We start from the raw sequence: 19654 nt of genomic DNA, 5'->3' as shown, positions 1-19654 counted from the left end.
TGTTCTCATGCTGAACTGTCCGCTCTCACCCTAACGTTCTATTACCCATCATCACTATTCCCTGCTCTATCACCTATTCTACCATCCATACTCTTACCATTATGTTCTCATGCTGAACTGTCCGCTCTCACCCTGCGACCAGCACCACCAGTCTCGCTGCTCTGTCACCTACAAGCAGCACCCTGAGTCTGGCCGCTGTGACGTCACGCTCTTTATCTCCCCCGTCCTTCTCGCGTCGTTTCGCCCTCCCCACTCCATCATGACGTCACGTCCTCGGAGCCACACTATTGGCTGCCTATCTTCCCGGGCCCCCGTGTGTAACTGCGGAGAGCGGAAGCGGCGCTGTGTATTGTCTGCGGGAGGAAGAGGAGGGGAACCGGGGGTCAGGCTCGCAGACCGAGGCTGTGCTGTCCGTGCTCTACACACGGTGCCTGCGTCATTGATGCGCCCGGTACACATGAGGCGCCCCCGCCGGCCGCACTGCACCGGGAGGCTGTAGCACGGCGGCCGCTCTGCACCGGGAGGCTGCACCGTCTTTTTATCCTGTTTTTATATTAATTTATTAGAGTGAGAGCCTGGCTCACTCGCGTCCACCGGAACCCAGGCACAGGGACTCTGGCAGCTCTAGGCCACATCCCCGGTGCGACGTGCAAGGCGAGGCCGAGGGCTGCACACATTCAGACGGGGTCTCTGATACTACATCTGCCTGCTAGCAGGGGAGGAGTCGACGTCGGCGGCACAATAGCAGCTGCCTCTCTCGGCTATTAGTACGCGGTTACCGCAGTCCTCTGGGAGGAGGAGGAAGATGTCTAAATTCACTGGAGGAGGAGGAGCCGGAGGAGGCACCGGGGGGCTCACCTGGGTGGTAAGTGCAGCAGGCCCTGGCATCGGGGGGTTGCACCGGGGGGCTCACCTGGGTAGTAGGTGCAGCAGGCCCTGGCATCGGGAGGGAGCATTCCTTTTAGCTCCACCGTCTGGGGGAAATCAGCAATGAGTGGTTATTGCACAAGGGGTGTTATAGGGTTAGAACAATGAGAGATCTTGTTCATGATACTTTGGGGGCAGTGAGGGGTTGTGTGTTGACTTTTATGTTATGTGTATGGACCATGTGCATGAGAGCGTTTTATATCGGCTCCATTGGTAACATTGTATTCTGTGATGGGACATGTATGGGGGCATTTGTCTGGTAGGCGAAGTGTGAGAGCAAAAGAAGTGGCTTGGAAGGTGGAATGTTACTTGTTTATTTAAATGAAAAAAAAGGTCCATATGATTTCGCAGTCAGGTACCGTGGCAGATCGCAGCTGCCTAATTACGCGCAATGAATCTGCGAAAATATGCTAATGTCAGCCACCTCTCAGCCAGCATAGAGACTCCCTCTACTGCCTTCTCACATCGTAATACCTCGCAGTCCTGCGTATACATCTGAGAACATCAGCCCATCATGCACAATTACAGAAGGTCTGAGTGTAAACTGGTTTACAATCTATGGGCCTGATTCAGCTCAGATCGCAGCTTCATAATTACACGCAATGAATCTGCAAAAATATGGTAATGTCAGCCACCTCTCAGCCAGCATAGAGACTCCCTCTACTGCCTTCTCACATCGTAATACCTCGCAGTCCTGCGTATACATCTGAGAACATCAGCCCATCATGCACAATTACAGAAGGTCTGAGTGTGAACTGGTTTACAATCTATGGGCCTGATTCAGCTCAGATCGCAGCTTCAAAATTACACGCAATGAATCTGCAAAAATATGGTAATGTCTGCCACCTCTCAGCCAGCACAGAGACGCTCACTACTGCCTTCTTACAATGTAATACCTCGCAGTCCTGCGTATAAATCGGTAACATCAGAGAACATCGGCCCCTCATGCACAATTACAGAAGGTCTGACCTGTCTCGTCGCACACAGTGAGTACTCAAGCTGCGTAGGCAATCAACGTGGCTAAATTATGCTCACTCTGCGATGGATTCCAGTGCGTCCGTAATCGCAATGCAGTGCATATACGCATGTGCAGTACGCAACAATCGCCCGATATGCGTATGCTGTTGCATTTGTGATCCATGCTGAATCAGGCCCTATGTTCAGTTGTATTACAATCACCTTGGATTACATATGAACTGTAAAACATAGTAACAGTAACATGTAAGTGGTCATATTTTGCTCCTCTGAGGAAAAATAAGCTGGCACTTTGGATACAACAACAAAGCACACCAAGAAAATATCTGAAAATGTAAAAAAGTTTGAAATATTACACCTGTAGTGAAAGTACTGCTACCGAAGTATGGACATGACTTTTCAATACCTGAGAATGGTAGTGGTCCTGTTTTGACTAAAACATTACAGAACGTATGAAAAGGGGGTTTTGTGCATCTTGCAAACCCAATATTAATGGTATAATGTGGTGTTCAGGATGGAGCTCCTCTGAAGGAAGGGGTACCGGACATCTATAATTAGGGATTTGATAAGTACATCTTCTAGTGCTGCGATAAATGGTGGTCAGAGAAATGGAACTGCAGAATGGTGAGGACTATATGAGAGTAAGAGGAGACATGACACATGATTGCCAATAAGATCATGCTACAGTTTCTGTAACAAAATATATTGAACTAATGCTTTAGTAGTCAGATTGTACAGGTAATTATTGAGTATTGCATGAAGATTGTATCAGAATGTATTGGATTGTCTCTGAAAAAGTCTTTGTATCACAGTGCACAGTTATGGGGGTAGACACAGTTCTCTATTACAAAGATGTGTAAATATCAGCATAGAGCAGCATCCTTAAGCTGGGTATACAGACAATTTTTTGATTGATTTGTCCGATGCCGATGGATCGTAACGACAAATCATTCAAATTGTGTATGCACTATGCGCGCTCTCGCATCATCGTCAGTCACATCTTCAGGTCGCCTCTACATACAGCTCAATCTGACAATTTTGATAACTATTTCCTGCAAATCATGCAGTGTGTACGCACTACTGGATGACCAGGTGATATGTTAACGTTATATAGTTACCGATCTAACCACCAAACAATGCCAGATTTGTCGTTTGGAAGATTGCACAGTGGACCTTATTCAGAGGCGGCCGTACGGTCTACGACCGCACGGCCGCCTCGATGTTTTGCCTGTGCGCATGCGCACGAGGGAGCCGGCTCCCTCGTGCGCATGCGTGAGACCCGCTACGACTGACAGCGCTGGTCGTAGCGGGTCTCTTTCCAAAGGGGGCGAGCTGTCGATGTTGATTGACAGCTCGCCCCGTTTGGAAGGCGGGCCGGGGAGGTGGCAGGCCAAACGGAGGCGTTCCCATGGGAACGCCTGCCGTTTGGGGGAGGCCCCTCTGACATCACTAGTGATGTCAGTGGAGAGCTTCTGGCTCTGACAGAGCCAGAAGCTCTCCGGGGCTTACGACAAGTGAGACCCTACCCTAGGGTCTCGTCGTAAGCCGCGATGGTCTCTGACCATCACGGCCATCACCCGAGCGGTCGTTAGAGCTGTGGGTGTTAACCCACAGCCTAACAACCGCAACAGAGGCGGGCGGTCAGGATGCAAGTGGCCGCCCAGTTTATGAGCGACCGCTTGCATCCTCCAACCGCCTCTGAATGAGGCCCAGTATGTGTGTACTAAATCGTTTGTCAGGGTATTCTGGACGACTATCGCATCGTTTGCTGATCGTCTAATGTGTACCCAGCTTTAGGTGAGTTTACAATATGCGGATTGTTATTCGTACTGTCCTAATGTGTTGTTACTTTATGATTTATCTGGTAATTGGTTTGTAGTTCTGCAGATGCTTATGCACTCCAGGTGTGCTTTCAATCTAAGTGGAGAATCATAGGACGGGTGGTTAGGAGATAGGATTGCCAATATGGCCTGTCAGTGGGGGTACATGCAATTCACATTCGGCTCTTCTGACAGTGCAGGTGTAGAAATGGTGCTGACTTGATGGCGCAATCCTGGCAAGGGGTTGTCTTCTCAATTGAAGCAACGTTCCTGCTCGTCTGAGCAGTTCATTAAAACTGGAGGTCCCCTGTCAGTGTGCGAGCAGTAGATAGCTTAAAAAAAAGGTTTATTTTGCTTCAGTAGTGAGTGTAGGACTGTATTCAAATGCGTTTCAGCTCACGTGGAGCCTTTTCAGGAATAATGTGCATTTGTATCTGACACAGGTGAGATGAAATATTGTCCCACCTGTGTGAGTACATACTCCATAAGTTGATCAGCCAATTATTATTGTAGCAGAGTTTTTCCAATTTAAGAAGGGCACACACACCCCAAGGGTGTGCACCACTGAAAGGGGATTTGCCTCATGTGGATGTGACGTGGCCTCATGGCACACCTCCAATTTCCATCTTTTTGGGCATGCCCAGCACTCCTGGAGATGCTGGACTGCTCCCAGTCTCTACCCGCACCCGTGAACGGATGTCGTGTGCATGGCATCTATTCATCCTTTGCAGCAATGAGTGCTCCCCCCCCCTGTGGGACACTGGCCACAGATGGAATAGCAGGTCAGTCACCCCAAAAGTGGAACAGTTGGAAGGTATGCTATAGCTGTGTGGCATATTATGAATAGGGGACCCTAAAGTGTAGTATGATATTAAATGTAATATTTAAGCTCTATGCCATGTGACTACTCCACATGCCCCTTCATTGAGTTGGATACGTCACCCCCCATTCTGTGGCTCCAGCATCAAATCAACCACCTTATGTGTCTCTCCAGCCTCAAGCCAGCTCCCACCCACCCCTGTGTGTCTAAAGCCTTATGCCCCACCCAGGTGTTTTTGATCTGCCCCCCTCCCCTTTCTCTCCTTTTGATCACTTGAGGCCACAATTGGCAGGGTGATTGTGCGGTGCTAGTATGTGTGAAGGGGGCACGTTGGCTCTAGGTGCTGGCACCACTGGCTGGGGGGTAAGTGGGGCTGTGTCTAGCCTTGCATATAGTACATACATACTGCACTGATATACATCTTTCTCTTGTCTCAAAATATATCCCTTTTCTCTGCCCAAGACCTTTTTTTGGGCTACATCCACTCTGTGGATTGCCCTTCCTCACTTAAATTTATTTTCCTTCAATATTCAAAAACTCTCTAAACTGTGTCTAGATCACATAGCCCTACTAAGTACCATTTCTCATTGCTATCTGACTGATCTAAGGCGCAAAAAGTGCACGGAATCTTTTGAATCAAATGTCTAAAGGCACACAACCTCTAAGCGATTTCTATGAGCGATATAACGATATCGTTAAATTGCTCATGAATCGGCCACATTAATGTCGGAAACGACCAGTGATGCGCGCTCCCGCTGGTCGTTTCCGTTGACAATCATCGGCCGAACATGCTGAACAACCTGACGATAACGTCCGGTTGAGCATATAAGGGGATGATTGATGTGCCTACACTGAACGACTACACGTTCAGTGTAGGCACCGCACCAGACTGTGACATGACTGCACGATTACAATGTCGTAATCGTGCAGTCGTTTTTAGGTCTGTAAGTGGGATGTGTGCCTTAATTCCACATAGATTGTTAACTTCCAAACAGAGCCCTCTTATATTTTATCTGTATGCTAATGCACAGTCTTTTTATTACAGTTTGTCCCAATTGTAAAGTGTTAGGAAGTATGGTGACTTTTATATAAATTCCAAAGATAAATATTGGTTATATTACATTAGGCTAAGGCTTTCTATTGATAATCCTCTTTTCCGAAATTATTATAATTTAGGGAGATTGTTACTAATGTAGAATCGACAGAGAAATGAAGAACATACAAAAGTGTAACACTGTCCACACAATAAGCAGCAAATGTAAGATTCAACCTCCAGAGTAATGCACAGGCACTTCGTGCTTATCTCATTTTCTTTCACTTCAACCAGATGAGAAAAACTGCACTTGAAACTCCTCCATTCGAACTGTAAAAGAGCAGATCTACATCGGAGGATCTTTATATTCCAAGTGCCACTTGTCTCATCTGGTTAAATTTAAAAGAAATCGAAATGTGTGGCAAAATATTGTCTTCAAGTCAAATGCAACACTTCTTAGTAACATTCTGATGCAATTTCTTTTCCCTAAAGCGTGTTTCCCAAACTTTGTTACGAGGCACCCTGGGGTGCCGCAGCGTCTTACAGGGGTGCCGTGCGAGCCCGTCTACCATCGGGCATTTAATTTTTTATTTTTCAGGCTATAGGGTGAACAATAAGTTCTCCCTAACCAGTCTCTGTAGCAATGCGATTCTCCCGATTTTGAGAGAACCGCATTAGGAAAGGGCTGGGATAGAGAGCAGCAGGCAGCTCCAGATCTTCCTTCCTTCTGGTCATGGGGGAAGGAGCTGCTGGCTCCACATCAAGCAAGGTGATAGAGGTACCGCAGTCTGCCTGCATGTTTGTATGTATGAGGGACTCTGTATGTGTATATGTGTGACTCAGCATGTATGCATGTCATGTGACCCTGTATGTGTGTATGTATGTATGTGTCTGTGTGACCCTGCCTGTATGTGTGTATGTCTGTGTGCCCCAGCCTGTGTGTATGTCTGTGTGAACATGCCTGTGTGTGTATGAATATATGACCGGGTCTGTATGTGTATGTATGTGTGACCCTTGGCTTAGGGGTGCCGCAAAAAAATAAGGGTGCCGCGCACACACAGAGTTTGGGAGCCACCGCTTTAAAGTAATATTTCTGTTGCATGTATACCACAATTTAGTGAAGTGGCGTCAGAATTGTACTCTCTTTCAGTCAGGTTCTATGCCACATTCTTCAGCTTGTTACTTCTTGACTTTTTTTTTTTTTTGTTATAACGCCATTAAAAACTTAATGGGTAAAATTCAATTGTTTGAGCTCCCCTTCACGCCCGACGGAGCTATTCAGTTGTTGTTCCTGTCAGACGCGATCACCTGCCGGCATATCAGCTCGCACACCCCAGCTCTTTCTAATGGGATGTGCTACCTAGCTGAGACTTAATTCTACAACATAGAAAAAGAGAGAGACCAAATGCACCATACAACCATTAATAATTATACATCATATACAAGGTTTTTGGCATGAACCCCCATAATGTTAGGGACTTAACCGATGAGGTTACCTTGACTTTGGTGGGTAAGCTCATAACTTTGGCCAAATTTATGTCAAAAACATTGTATATGATGTATAATTCTTAATGGTTGTATGGTGCAATCTGGTCTCTCTCTTTTTCTATGTTGGTGCTATAGCAGCAAGATAAACAAAACAAAAAAAGCATGTTGCTTAAATAAATCACAAGAATCACATGTGGCAAAAGCCTGCTGCATATCCCTAACAACTAGATGCAGAGGAGGACGTTGACACACAGTAATACATATAAGTATATGTAAACCAAAAACAGACCTAAAAAATGGATAGGGATAAGGTTTAGAGAACTAAATACTAAAAATATCCATAAAGACAGAATATTATACATACGTATTCAATAAAGCAATGCACATAACAAAAAATCATGAGTATCCTGGACACAAGTATAGAAAGTTTTTAAAGGCATCAAAAAACAACCAAGCTAATTTACTCATTTAAACCAGAGGGAGCAAGACTGCAAACGATCTATCCCTCTGCACTCTTTGCAACAACAGTTTGCCTCTGTCACCTCCTTTTCTAAGAGGGGGAATATGATCAATAGGAGTAAAGCAAAAATTCAACATGGTATGCTTTTTGATAGCAAAATTTCTCGCCACTTGGGGCACCCACAAGAGATGATAAAGTGTTCACTATCTGTTGATTAAACCTAGTGTGAACAATAAAGTCACCACATATAAAGGAACACCTAATAAGACCTCATGCTGTTAGCAGGCACGCAGTCCTGCACAAAATGTGATCTTAAATGCAAATCTGGAACTCAAAGTCCCACAATTAATCTTCAAAATTGAAAGGGAAATCAGTCCATTTTCTTTTATCAATCTTAACATGAAATAGGAGAAGGTGAATTACACGTTAAAGTAGAAGTCCCAACTAAGTGTTCATCAAATTATATCGCACAAGGTAGGCTATTTAGAAAGTTACTCCAGCAGTGCACTGCCTGTTTCTTCCCTTATGTGTTCAGTTTGTAATAAGATTGCTGGTGGTCATAATCTATCCAATATCAGCTGATAAGATATAGAGGCCTCTGATGCGTTTCATATTGGAGACACGCACATTAAATAGGCTGTTCCATAGTCTGTTTTGTATAGAAGTATTTTTGTGCAAATAATTAATTAGAAACAGAAGTAAAAAAAAAATATATAGAAAAATTTATATATGAACCTCTGCGTAGTGAAAATAAACCACAGTATGTGAGATGGCAGATAGACCACAGCAACCAATACTTTGGTAAAAATTGTTCAGGACTCCATCAATAAGACAATACATATTTAATCATACATATAAATAATAAAAATATAAATATATCATATAATACATATAATAGCCTAAAATATCAATTGCGATTGCTTGAATTATTATAATATACAGCACCTCGTATAGTAATTGTGTTAAATATATCTCAATTTGTTCAATGATAATATCACTTGGTGTCCTGATGCAGTCCACAATCCAGCATACAATAGAACTGTTAATAAGGAATTTATCCTTCTAGTCAAACAGGTGATTTATCCTCCTCATGTACAGATAATGAGTTGATACACGGCAAACTTCCCGTGAGGGTAGTCGGTCAGTAACTGGCCAGTTCTGGACCAGCCCTAGGAGGCACTTTTATTTTACCTTAATCTACAGTACTTACTGAAATCCAATCTGTTTGATGCATCATTTTTCTTATATCCCACCAGTATATATTTGATACTATTTATATGATAAACCATTTCATATAAATACTCTATATGTCTTCAAATGCTACACAGATTGAAAAGGATAAATAAGAGAAGCACATTTGTGTATAACAGAAACTTAAAGCTGCACTACCACCCACTCTACGGGGCCATTCAATTCTCGTAGACATGTGCCTATTGGCAAAAATTACAGTACAGCAACATTACAAAAATCTGATGTTGGTGGCCGGAGAACTTTTCCCAACACCAGTAACTCGCTGCAATAGCTAAGAATTGTATAACCTCCCCTACCCACCTATATATTTCATTAACTTTATCTTTCCCCTAACCATGTGGCTGGTTTACCCACTCTTTGCTAATTCTCCTCATAGCCTCTGAATAAAACCGGTGCTGTATGATGCCACCATCAGTGGATCTGTGTCAGTGAGTACACTCATCCGTATCCATTTGGCAGCTGATTTTGCTTGCCTGTTCTGTATTACCTGGTTTGCCTCTCTATGAAACCTTTTTTTCCAGACTCTGAAGGCTGGGAGGAAGGAAGTTATTTAACTGATCTAGAATATAGTAGTGTGGCTTGCCACACACCTTCTGCGGTAGACAAAGTGGCCATGATTGGGTCTGTCTACACCTGGGTCCAGTGACCAAAGCATATTGTGAACATGTTGTGGTGCATCTTGCAGCAGACTGTACACACAGGATATATGTTTGTACAGTGCCTTGCAAGTATTCACCCCCTTTGCATATTTCATGTTTTGTTTTGCACACAACCTGGAATTAAAATGGATTGTTTGAAGGTGTGCATAATTTCATTCACAGAACATGCCTACAACTGTGAAGTTGTGTTTTTTTTTATATTGTGAATCAAACAACATTTAGGACAACATAACAGAAAACTTAAGCGTGCATAAATATTCACCCCCCCTAAAGTAAGTACTTTGTCGAGCCACCTTTTGCGGCAATTACAGCTGCAAGTCGCTTTGGCTAAGCCTCTGAGCTTGCCATATCTTGCCCCTGGGATTTCTGCCCATTCCTCAAGGCAAAACTGCTCCAGCTCCTTCATGTTGGATGGTTTCCGCTTGTGAACAGCAATCTTTAAGTCTGACCACAGATTCTCAATTCGATTGAGATCTGGGCTTTGACTAGGCCATTCCAACACATTTAAATGTTTCCCCTTAAACCACTCTAGTGTTGCTTTAGCAGTATGCTTTGGGTCATTGTCCTGCTGGAAGGTGAACCTCTGTCCCAGTCTCAAATCACAGGCAGACTGAAACAGGTTTTGCTCAAGAATATTCCTGTATTTAGCACCATCCATCTTTCCCTCGACTCGAATCAGTTTCCCAGTCCCTGCTGCTGAAAAAAATCCCCACAGCATGATGCTGCCACCACCATGTTTCACTGTGGGGATGGTGTTCTTGGGGTGATGGGATGTGTTGGGTTTGCTCCAGACATAGCGTTTTCCTTGGTGTCTGAAAAGTTAAATTTTAGTCTCATCTGACCAGAGCACTTTCCTCCATACATTTGGGGAGTCTCCCACATGCCTTTTGGCAAACTCAAATTGTGTCATCTTATTTTTATCACTAAGTAATGGCTTTTGTCTGGCCACTCTTCCATAAAGCCCAGTATGGAGTGTACGGCTTATTGTGGTCACATGCACATATACACCAGTCTCTGCTGTGTAACTCTGCAGCTCCTTCAGGGTTACCTTTGGTCTCTGTGCTGCCTCTCTGATTAATGCCCTCCTTGCCCGGTCTGTGAGTTTTGGTGGAAGGCCCTCTCTTGACAGGTTTGTTGTGGTATCATGTTCTTTCCATTTGATGATGATGGATTTGATGGTGCTCTGGGGGGGGGATCATCAAAGATTTGGATATTTTTTTATAACCCAACCCCGAATTGTACTTCTCAACAACTTTGTCCCTGACTTGTTTGGAGAGCTCCTTGGTCTTCATGGTGTGATGCCTCTTGCTTAGTGGTGTTGCAGCCTCTGGGGCCTTTCAGAAAAGGTGTATTTATACTAACAGATCATGTGACACTTAGATTTCACACAGGGGGACTTCATTTCACTAATTATGTGACTTCTGAAGGTAATTGGTTGCACCAGAACTTTTGAGGGGCTTCATAGCAAAGGGGGTGATTACATATGCACATGCCAATTTTCAGAATTTTATTTATAAAGATTCTTTATTATATATATTTTTCTCATTTCACTTCACCAAATTAGACTATTTTGTGCAGATCCATCACATAAAAGTCAGATAAAGAAAATAAATAAAATTACAGGTTGTAATGTAACAAAAAAAGGTAAAAAGCCAAGGGGGTGAATACTTTTGCAAGGCACTGTATGTATTTCTGTTTGGATAACTACGGCATGAAAACTGTTTTTCTGGCCACACAACTGCTGATATTGGTTATTATATAGCATGAATTATTACTTAAGGAGAGTAGGTCAGAATAAATTCAAGCAGTATTGTTTAAATTTGTTAAAGCAAAGATAATACAGAAGTCTACTATTATAGAGTTACTTTGTCTTATCACTCTGTGGGTAGGAGTGAGCCTAGAAATACCTTTTATGCATGATATTATAATGCATTAAATTGTGGGTTTTGATTGTTTGGTACAGCTCTGGACACATCCCAAAGGCACATAGCTAGTATCTACAGAGAGTACTACTGGTGCCTAGCTTTTTCAAGTACTTATTACTAATATCAATAGATGTACATCTTCCATGGATGCTCAGAAGATCCTGCTGGCTCCTAATTTGTCTCGCTGGCTCCTACACTATTTTGTTTATCCCAGGTTTAATATACAAATCAGTGATCCATATACGTATTCACACTATATCTTGGTTGTTTACTGTAGGTAACTGATGGAAACAGTCCAGTAGCCTAGGATTAGGGATGTTACCTCCCCGAGTGCATAGCGCAACTCGCCTCCTTCACTGGGCACTAACGGACACTGGATGTACATGAGAGCTAGTTGCAATAATGAGCTCATCTTCAGCAGGAAGGACCCATTTGATTGTTGAAATAAATAAAATAATTGCTAACAAGTGTTTTGTCACTCTAGTGCAGGCCTGGCTGATCTGTGGCTCTTTAACTGTTGTGAATCTCCGACCGATCAGCTGGTAAAGTATGCTGGGACTTGTAGTTTCACAACAGCTGAAAACCACAGGTTGGCCAGGCCTGCTCTAGTATGTTTTTTTTTTTTTTTTTTTTTCTTCTTCAAATGTTGAATTATATAATGGAAAAGGTGGAAGCATGCTAGCCCCATGTACAATATTTCAGTTTTAATTTGGAAGGAAATCTGCCAGGACTATAAAAAAGCATGCATACCAGATGATCTGCTGTAGTGACTTGTCTTTATTGATTCAAATGATTTATTGCGTTTTCTTTTTTGCACCCAGACCTTGTTTGACAACCAGAATAATGCAGCAAAAAAAGAGGAAGGCGAAAGCAATAACAAGAACGACTCTTCCAAGAAGATGTCCGTGGAGAGGGTTTACCAGAAGAAGACTCAACTTGAGCACATCCTCCTGCGGCCTGACACATACATCGGATCTGTGGAACCAGTCACTCAGGTGCCCACTTTTTTTTTTTTATTTCTTGCATTTTTGTGTTACAGGACGTGAGACTTAATGGCTAGTTCTACCCTAAAGCACGTTTTCAGCCAACTAACAGAACTGTAGACGTTCTATGCCATGATTTTCGGAATAAGGGAGTCCTCTTCTTGTCTCAGTGATGACGACTGAGAACAGTGTTGAGCTCTGATTGGACATGTCTGCAAGTTGGGGAGGGAAGGGTGTGGGTTGAAAATGTAGCTTTAATCTAGATTTGGCTTTGTAGAGCTGCGAGAGGCTTTGTCATTACACACACAGACGCACACTCATCACTGCCCTGTCACTTACAGGCAGTAATTGTGTGCCACACTGCTTGATGATTTATATGCATACCATCCACTCTTGTTTATTATTGTAAACTCTATTTAACCTTTTACTGCTCAGACTATGGCTCGTATTCAATTAGAGGCGAAAAGCCGCGAGGTTCCGAAGTACCGCCCTATTCAATTCCAGGACGTTTTCGCCTAGGCGAAAACTTCATAGGCAAAAACAGACTAAAAAGTTTCTCCACCAAAAGGCAGGAGAAAAGAAGTGCCAAATCCATATTTTGGGGTACTAATGTTGAGACTTTGTTCAGAACCCTTTTGGACCCCCCTCCCTTAATGACTAAAAATAAACAGGCAAAAAATAAATTAAAAATATACCCCCCCCCAAAAAAAAAAAACACGTAATTTTTTGGGCAAAAATGTAAAAAGTTTGGAAAATGGGTCTAAAGTACTAGAACAGGTATTTTGGGGTGCTGTATGGATGGGGCAGGTGTTTTTAGGATTGCAGGTGGCTGCAGCAGGTGTCTTTTTAAATCTGCACTTTATAGACCCTAAAATACCCATTTTAATGTACCCCCAATTTAACTACAGCGATTATTAACCCCCCCCAGCAAAAAATGGTTTCCATCATTTTTCCACACTTATGCAAATATGCACATAACAGCCCTTCTACTCAATTTAAGTACCCAAATTACTTTTATTAGGGTTATTAATACACTACTATTTTGATTCCCATGGGTGAGTTAGGCTTTATTCGGTGCTACAGACTGATTTCCCCCAAAAAAACTGACCTTTTTAGCCAGTACTGCTATTCGCTTGATTCGCCAATATGCGTTTTCACCTGTTTTACAATTGAATAGGGTGAAAAGCAAGTGTTCGCATTGAGTTAGCAGGCAAAAACTTTGGTCTCGATTCTATTCTGCGCGATGTGAATAGCGCCGGGAATCGGCTCCCGGAGCTATTCATTACACCGTGCAGCTAACCCCGACTAAGGATTTCTTCTTGCACCCCTCCGGTGATGTGAGCAGAAATCCAACAAAAGTCCCAGCGCGAGGCCATTTTCTGCCCTTAGTGCTGGGAAAACAGCATCGCGCTGGGAAGTTAGGTCGGGGATTGCCTGTTCTCGCGCCTTAAACAGGGTGTTTAGTCGCGAGAATGGGCATTCTCCGACTAAACAATAGCTCCGGGAGCTATCTCCCGGCGCTATTGACATCACGGGCTATTGAATCGAGCCCTTTGCCTTCAAAACACGCGAATGAGGTGAAAATATTGTGCTTTTCGGCGATCTCAGCTTTTCGCGGCTAATTGAATCCGGCCCAAAGTTTGATGCTTAGTAGATGTGCTAATTTCACTGGGGATAATTTGTTGTGTACTGGTGTGGTATCTCTTATGCAGAAACTAGAAAATACAGAAAAGAAAAGTAAATTATTGTTACATTTCAGTGATTTTGTCATCTGCACAGACTTGATCCCTAAATACTTTCCTATAGTCACTGAGGAGCTAATGCTAAACTGTTTACAAGAGGCATTGTGGGCACAGTAAGGGAAATGTTATATGTTTCAGGAGATTTACTCCTATTTGGAAATCCTTATCTCGCAAGCATTCTGATCAATAGATGTCATACCTGTACACAGAAAATAAATGTATGTTTTAGATTATAATTTAATGTACATTTAATACATATATGTGTATATATGTATGTGTGTGTGTGTATATGTGTGTATATATATATATATATATATATATATACACGCACGCACGTACGTACGTTCCGGCACTCATGAGGATAATCCATAATTGCTGGTCCGGGTGCCTTCCATAGTGTGTTTTCAAAATCCAGAAACACACTAGCACATACACAGTCCAAAGGCGGCACTCCGTAGAAAAAATTATATATATATATATGTGTATATATATATATACATATATATATATATATATGTATATATATATATATATATATATATATATATATATATGTGTATATATATATATACACACACACACAATGTTTCAATGTATGACACTGGAAAGACCATTATGGGATTGAGCTGGTGTTGGATGTAAGGGTTTGGTGCATGACATATGTTTGATACAGATATCCACTTGATTGGATGGATGCAAATATAAATAGGCACTACACTGCAGAAAGTTTAAAACACAATTTAAATGTAAATGAAGGAGAGCAATTTAAGCTCTAAGACCATATTGAAATATAATGTAAACAGTGAAATTATATATATATATATATATATATATATATATATATATATATATATATAATTTTTTAACTAACTGCTCGAATAAACATGAGGTTTCTGGTGCAAGCTTTGCTCAAACTGTGGATGCCCATCTCCCAGGACAAGTGACCTCTTGCTGATCGGAATCTACATCAACAATGTGTCGTTTTACAACTGTAGGTCACTATTCCCAGGTTTCACACACTGTGACAGTGCCCCCGGTATTTCCACGACCTGCAGCCAGTCTTAATAATGTCTACAGATTTCCTCCCTAGCAACCCCAATACGGAAGTTGTGCTTCCATGTTAATGAACGTAGTTTTCATACTGAACACTGATTTATAATTTGCTTCTGGTTGAATTAAAAGGTCTTTGGGCATTGTGCTAGAACCAGTGTTTGGAAGTGACTGCCCAGTTTCAGCATGGTGGAGAAGCATGGATTTGCCCGCATGCTGGAAGTAAAAGTCTTTTATCTGCATGCTGTGTGATCGTAGGGTTATCATACCTCCCTACAGTCCTGATTTCAGGAGAACAGTCCCTATTCGGGTTGTCCCGCTGTCAATATGGGGATGGAATTGTCCCAATCACAAGGGAGTTGTAGTCATGCCCTCAATGGGAAGACTGCACAATCACCATGAAGCTGCCATCCTCCATTATGTAGTCAGTCCCCCTGTCCCGAACTGCAGACCTCCATTTTTGGGAGGTATGGATTTATAACATGCTATCAAATGGTTCATTCTCTCTGCTTTAATGAGTTGACACATTAAAGGATGCATGCTTGTAGTGTAGTTGCCTAACAACATATATTCTTCAAAGTGAAAGGAATTTTAAAGCATTAAAAATAGTCACTAATATGTCACTGTGAGATGATCCATGTTACGTGCAGTTTTTAGGTTAATGAGCTGCTGTATTATGTGTGTCACTGCAGAAGGCCTGAAGATGTGGATAGAGACCAGAGCATATTAAACGCTTAAAGAAAACAAAGCATTGTTCCATTGTGTACTCTATAGCATCTCAGAATTGTTGTGCAAATGTCAGGCCAGCAATGTACTGGCAGCACCTTTAGCTGCAGACTGTATTATTTTACAGTTGGCTTTGGACTATACTCTTGAGTGAACAATGCTAACCAGTGCAGTTATCTTTATATAATTAATCTAGGGATATTGCATTTATTTTATTTTCATGTTGTGTATTTTATGTTTAGGCAATGTGGGTTTTTGATGAAGACATTGGAATGAATTGCCGGGACATTACTTATGTGCCAGGATTATATAAAATATTTGATGAAATTCTGGGTAAGTTATGTTTATAAAATTGTTTATCTGAGCTCCTTAAGTAATGTCAACTTGTATGTTCAAATGCCCTTGTGTTAGTGGTGCCGTAACGAACAGCGGGTAACATTCTAATTGAATGTCATTAACTGATCATTTCTTCACATTATTAATAATCATTTAATTAATGTTTAAGGTGCATACACACGATTTTTTGAACGATTATCGTTAACGATATCGTTCAATCCTTGAAAAAGTCATTCACTTTCTGAGTTAAAACGTTTGTAGTGCAGTCAGACTGACCAACTCACGATTTTCAGTAAGGGAACATGCAAAAATCGTTTGTAGTTCAAAAAAATCATTCATTACATTTAGTAAATGAACCATTTTGGTAAACGAATTTCGTTCATTTTTCCCTTGAAAAAATGAACGAATATCGTTTCCTAGAATCGTTCATTTACTAAATCGTTCATTTACTGAATGCAGCTTTAGAGTTTTACCAGCTCTCATTTGCATCCACTTTCTTTTCTCTAGCTCCAGCATCCCTGACAAGTGCTAGTACCTTTTGAGATGGTGTTTTCTGTCTCACTGTCTCAGCAGTTGTATTGGGGATAACTGTTTACCCTGCCAATTACAATAAATTCAGGACCAACAGAATTCCAGTGGCTAATATATAGGCGCAATCAGTCGTCTTATATTTGGCTGCGTGTACCTTTTACTGGTATAAACGTCACACAATAGTTGCTTACTAGTTCAGTAGCACTTACTTGATGCCCCTCTGTGTGAAATCACAGCAGCTAAGGATTTGGCATTGTTGTGCAACAGGTGTGAGGCTGGCATTGGAAAAATGGGAAAAGACAGAGCAATTTAACTCACTCCGTCGCTACCATATGATTGCTATGTATTCGATTGAGGAGGCCTTTGAGAAAGTTTTCAAGATGAAAGGAGGTTGGGTTTATGTATATAAATCTGAAGCATTTAACAATTTATTGCTTGAAAAAAACAAAACAAAAACAATTTCTCTGTGGAGTGATTCACACACAGGGGACTTTGTAACTACATGTTATTAAAGGCACCGCAACCTGCTATTGCTATTGTCCATATTTTTATTAAACATTTTGTCATATGACTTTCTCTAAGCTAGATGTAAACAAATCCTGATGGACAGTTATGGTGCGTACACACTGGGCGACTGAACAATAACGATATCGTTATCGTTCAGTTGTCCACTTTATCATCCATTTTTAACACAAAAACAATTAACGATAACGACGACGCGCGTTCCCACGGGTCGTTCGTCATCATCGTTCATCGGGTTAACATGCAGGCCAACCTGGCGATGTCGTCAGGTTACTGCATGTTATGGAATGGGGGAGAGAGCCCAGCGCTGAACGATATCTTTAATGATATCGTTCAGCGGGTGTGCTCAATGTCATGAACGACATTGAGCACATCCTGCCGGGGACACACTAGACGATATCACTCAGGGAGCATATCGTCTAGTGTGTACGCACCATTAGCCAGTACACACAAATAAATAAGATTCATACTGACACCTAACATACAGTATGAGCCATGACAGTGGATGTACATCTAGTCAGTGTGTTACTGAACAGACAAATGAGAGCCAGTCGCAAAAGGGATATCTCAAAGCCCCACGTAGTATGTAAATCGTCCAGTGCTAGACGCAAGCAAATGTGTTTCTAAGTAGGGTTCCTTTAATTTGCCAATTTAAGCATTTTGAATCCTAGAATTTATGACCCAACATTACTATAGGTGTGTTATAACCGTATTACTAGCTGTTAATGAATATATACTGTGTTCAATTTGAATTTTCTTTACATTTTTCAGTCAATGCAGCCGACAATAAGCAAAGGGATAAAAACATGAGTTGCATTAAAATTTCTGTTGATCCGTAAGTACAAAGATATCTTCAGATTTCATATTGTGCTTAATTGTATTTCTCACTTTGTACAGTCTTTATGGTTTTCACAATGAAACTTTTCTGCAAAATATTCTTATTTGGTCATGAATTTTTCACACCCTTTGCATGTGGAATTTACCCTAGGTTGCTCCCAGTCCTTAAAAATGCTAATGGCTCGCTCTAAACTGTGTCTAGGACAGCGGCTCTATATTGAAAGATTATATAGTGCAAAACTGAAATAGAGCGTCAAAAGCATAAATTTGTATGTAGATCTAAATGTGAAATAAAAAGTAAAAATAAATATAAAAAAGTAATAAAATAAATTAAATGATAAACCAGCGGTGACAATATAATAATATTATAGCCTTTTTTGCATAATTTGTTTGGGGAGTCCGGTATATTTTCCTGCTGACTTGTAATGTCCGATTGATATGGATACTGCGCAGCTGTCTCTAGATGGCGTAGACTGTGGTCTAACGAACTCATTTTATCTGCCTCCCTGTTTTTCGCCGGCTGCCGTCCACTTCTTTCTTCAGCAGATATGGGGATCTTGCATCTGGCCGAGGCTCCTACTCCTTCTAAAACTTTAGTTTTCTCCTGGCTCCCGCTACCGTCCAATGCGTTTCATTCTCTTGGCACTTAATCAAGGATTTCTTCTTTATTACTTTTTTTTTTAATTCACATTTATATCTGCATACAAAATTTATTCTCTTAGGTCTTTCAGTTTTGCTCCCAGTCCAACCTAAAGCGCACCAAACCGCTAAATGAGAAAGAGACAATTAGGCAGTATGGAATTGTCATTGGGCATTGCAGGAGATTTTCATTATTCATTTTTTTAAATAAAATTGTATTGCATTTTTTAGATAAGACAGAGCTGGTACAGTAAGACAGAGATATATAAAGATTATGAAGTATGAACTAGATGATTCCCTATGAAAATAGTTGAAAACAAAGGAAACGGCATATACAAGTAACGGCCTGGTGACCATGAGAACACAGAACATAAGAAGAAAAGAGGGGTGTTTTCTGTACCAGATGTAAAGGAAAATAAGCAGGGGGACAGAGGGAAGGTTAGTAGAGGATTGGGGCAGAGTGTGAAATGCTGCGAACCAAGTCAAATGGAGTGGTATATCCGTATTAGATTTAGGCAGTAACCTAGTTGTGGGTATCTGAGGGGGCACACCTGTTGTTGGGGCATTCATGAAGTATGCTAGTGATCTATTCCAAGCAGTAGGTGTTCAAAATAAGCTTGCGAAGACTATCGGATTAAGGAGGTTCCGAATTCAGCAGCTATAGCACATGTCTCAATGAGAACATGTCCGATCAACTTCTTCGCATGACTGTCTGTATTATGTAGGTCAGTTGATTTTATGCATTTCACAATAACTGCACTTACAGATCGCTGGCGCAATTGTAGCAGGGAAGAAAGTTGCTAAACTGACTTGTAGGGTATGGTGGCATACAATGACAGTGCCACATTGATGGTCACTAAGCTCTTCTATTGTAATGTCCTAACTATTCAAGGCTTAGCTTAGTTTTTTTTTGCTATTTGTATTTGAGTG

The 19654-nt window shown here is 41.7% G+C and overlaps 1 protein-coding gene across 1 annotated transcript in view; it reads left to right on the top strand.

Moving 5' to 3' along the window:
* Window positions 1-316: 316 nt before the first annotated feature.
* TOP2B (DNA topoisomerase II beta) overlaps window positions 317-19654 on the top strand; it is a 79107-nt gene continuing 59769 nt past the window's right edge. Inside the window, exons 1-4 of the mRNA XM_088462735.1 lie at window positions 317-865; window positions 12180-12353; window positions 16102-16192; window positions 18020-18083. Of these exons, the coding sequence (XP_088318861.1) occupies window positions 806-865; window positions 12180-12353; window positions 16102-16192; window positions 18020-18083 (389 nt within the window). The 5' untranslated portion in view covers window positions 317-805. The remainder of the gene's footprint in view (window positions 866-12179; window positions 12354-16101; window positions 16193-18019; window positions 18084-19654) is intronic.

This window comes from Taudactylus pleione, unplaced genomic scaffold, assembly GCF_031769625.1.
Source record: "Taudactylus pleione unplaced genomic scaffold, aTauple2 ptg000053l, whole genome shotgun sequence".
NCBI lineage: Eukaryota > Metazoa > Chordata > Amphibia > Anura > Myobatrachidae > Taudactylus > Taudactylus pleione.
Note: the sequence above shows the minus strand (reverse complement) of the source record. Positions and strands in the feature narration are given on the sequence as shown.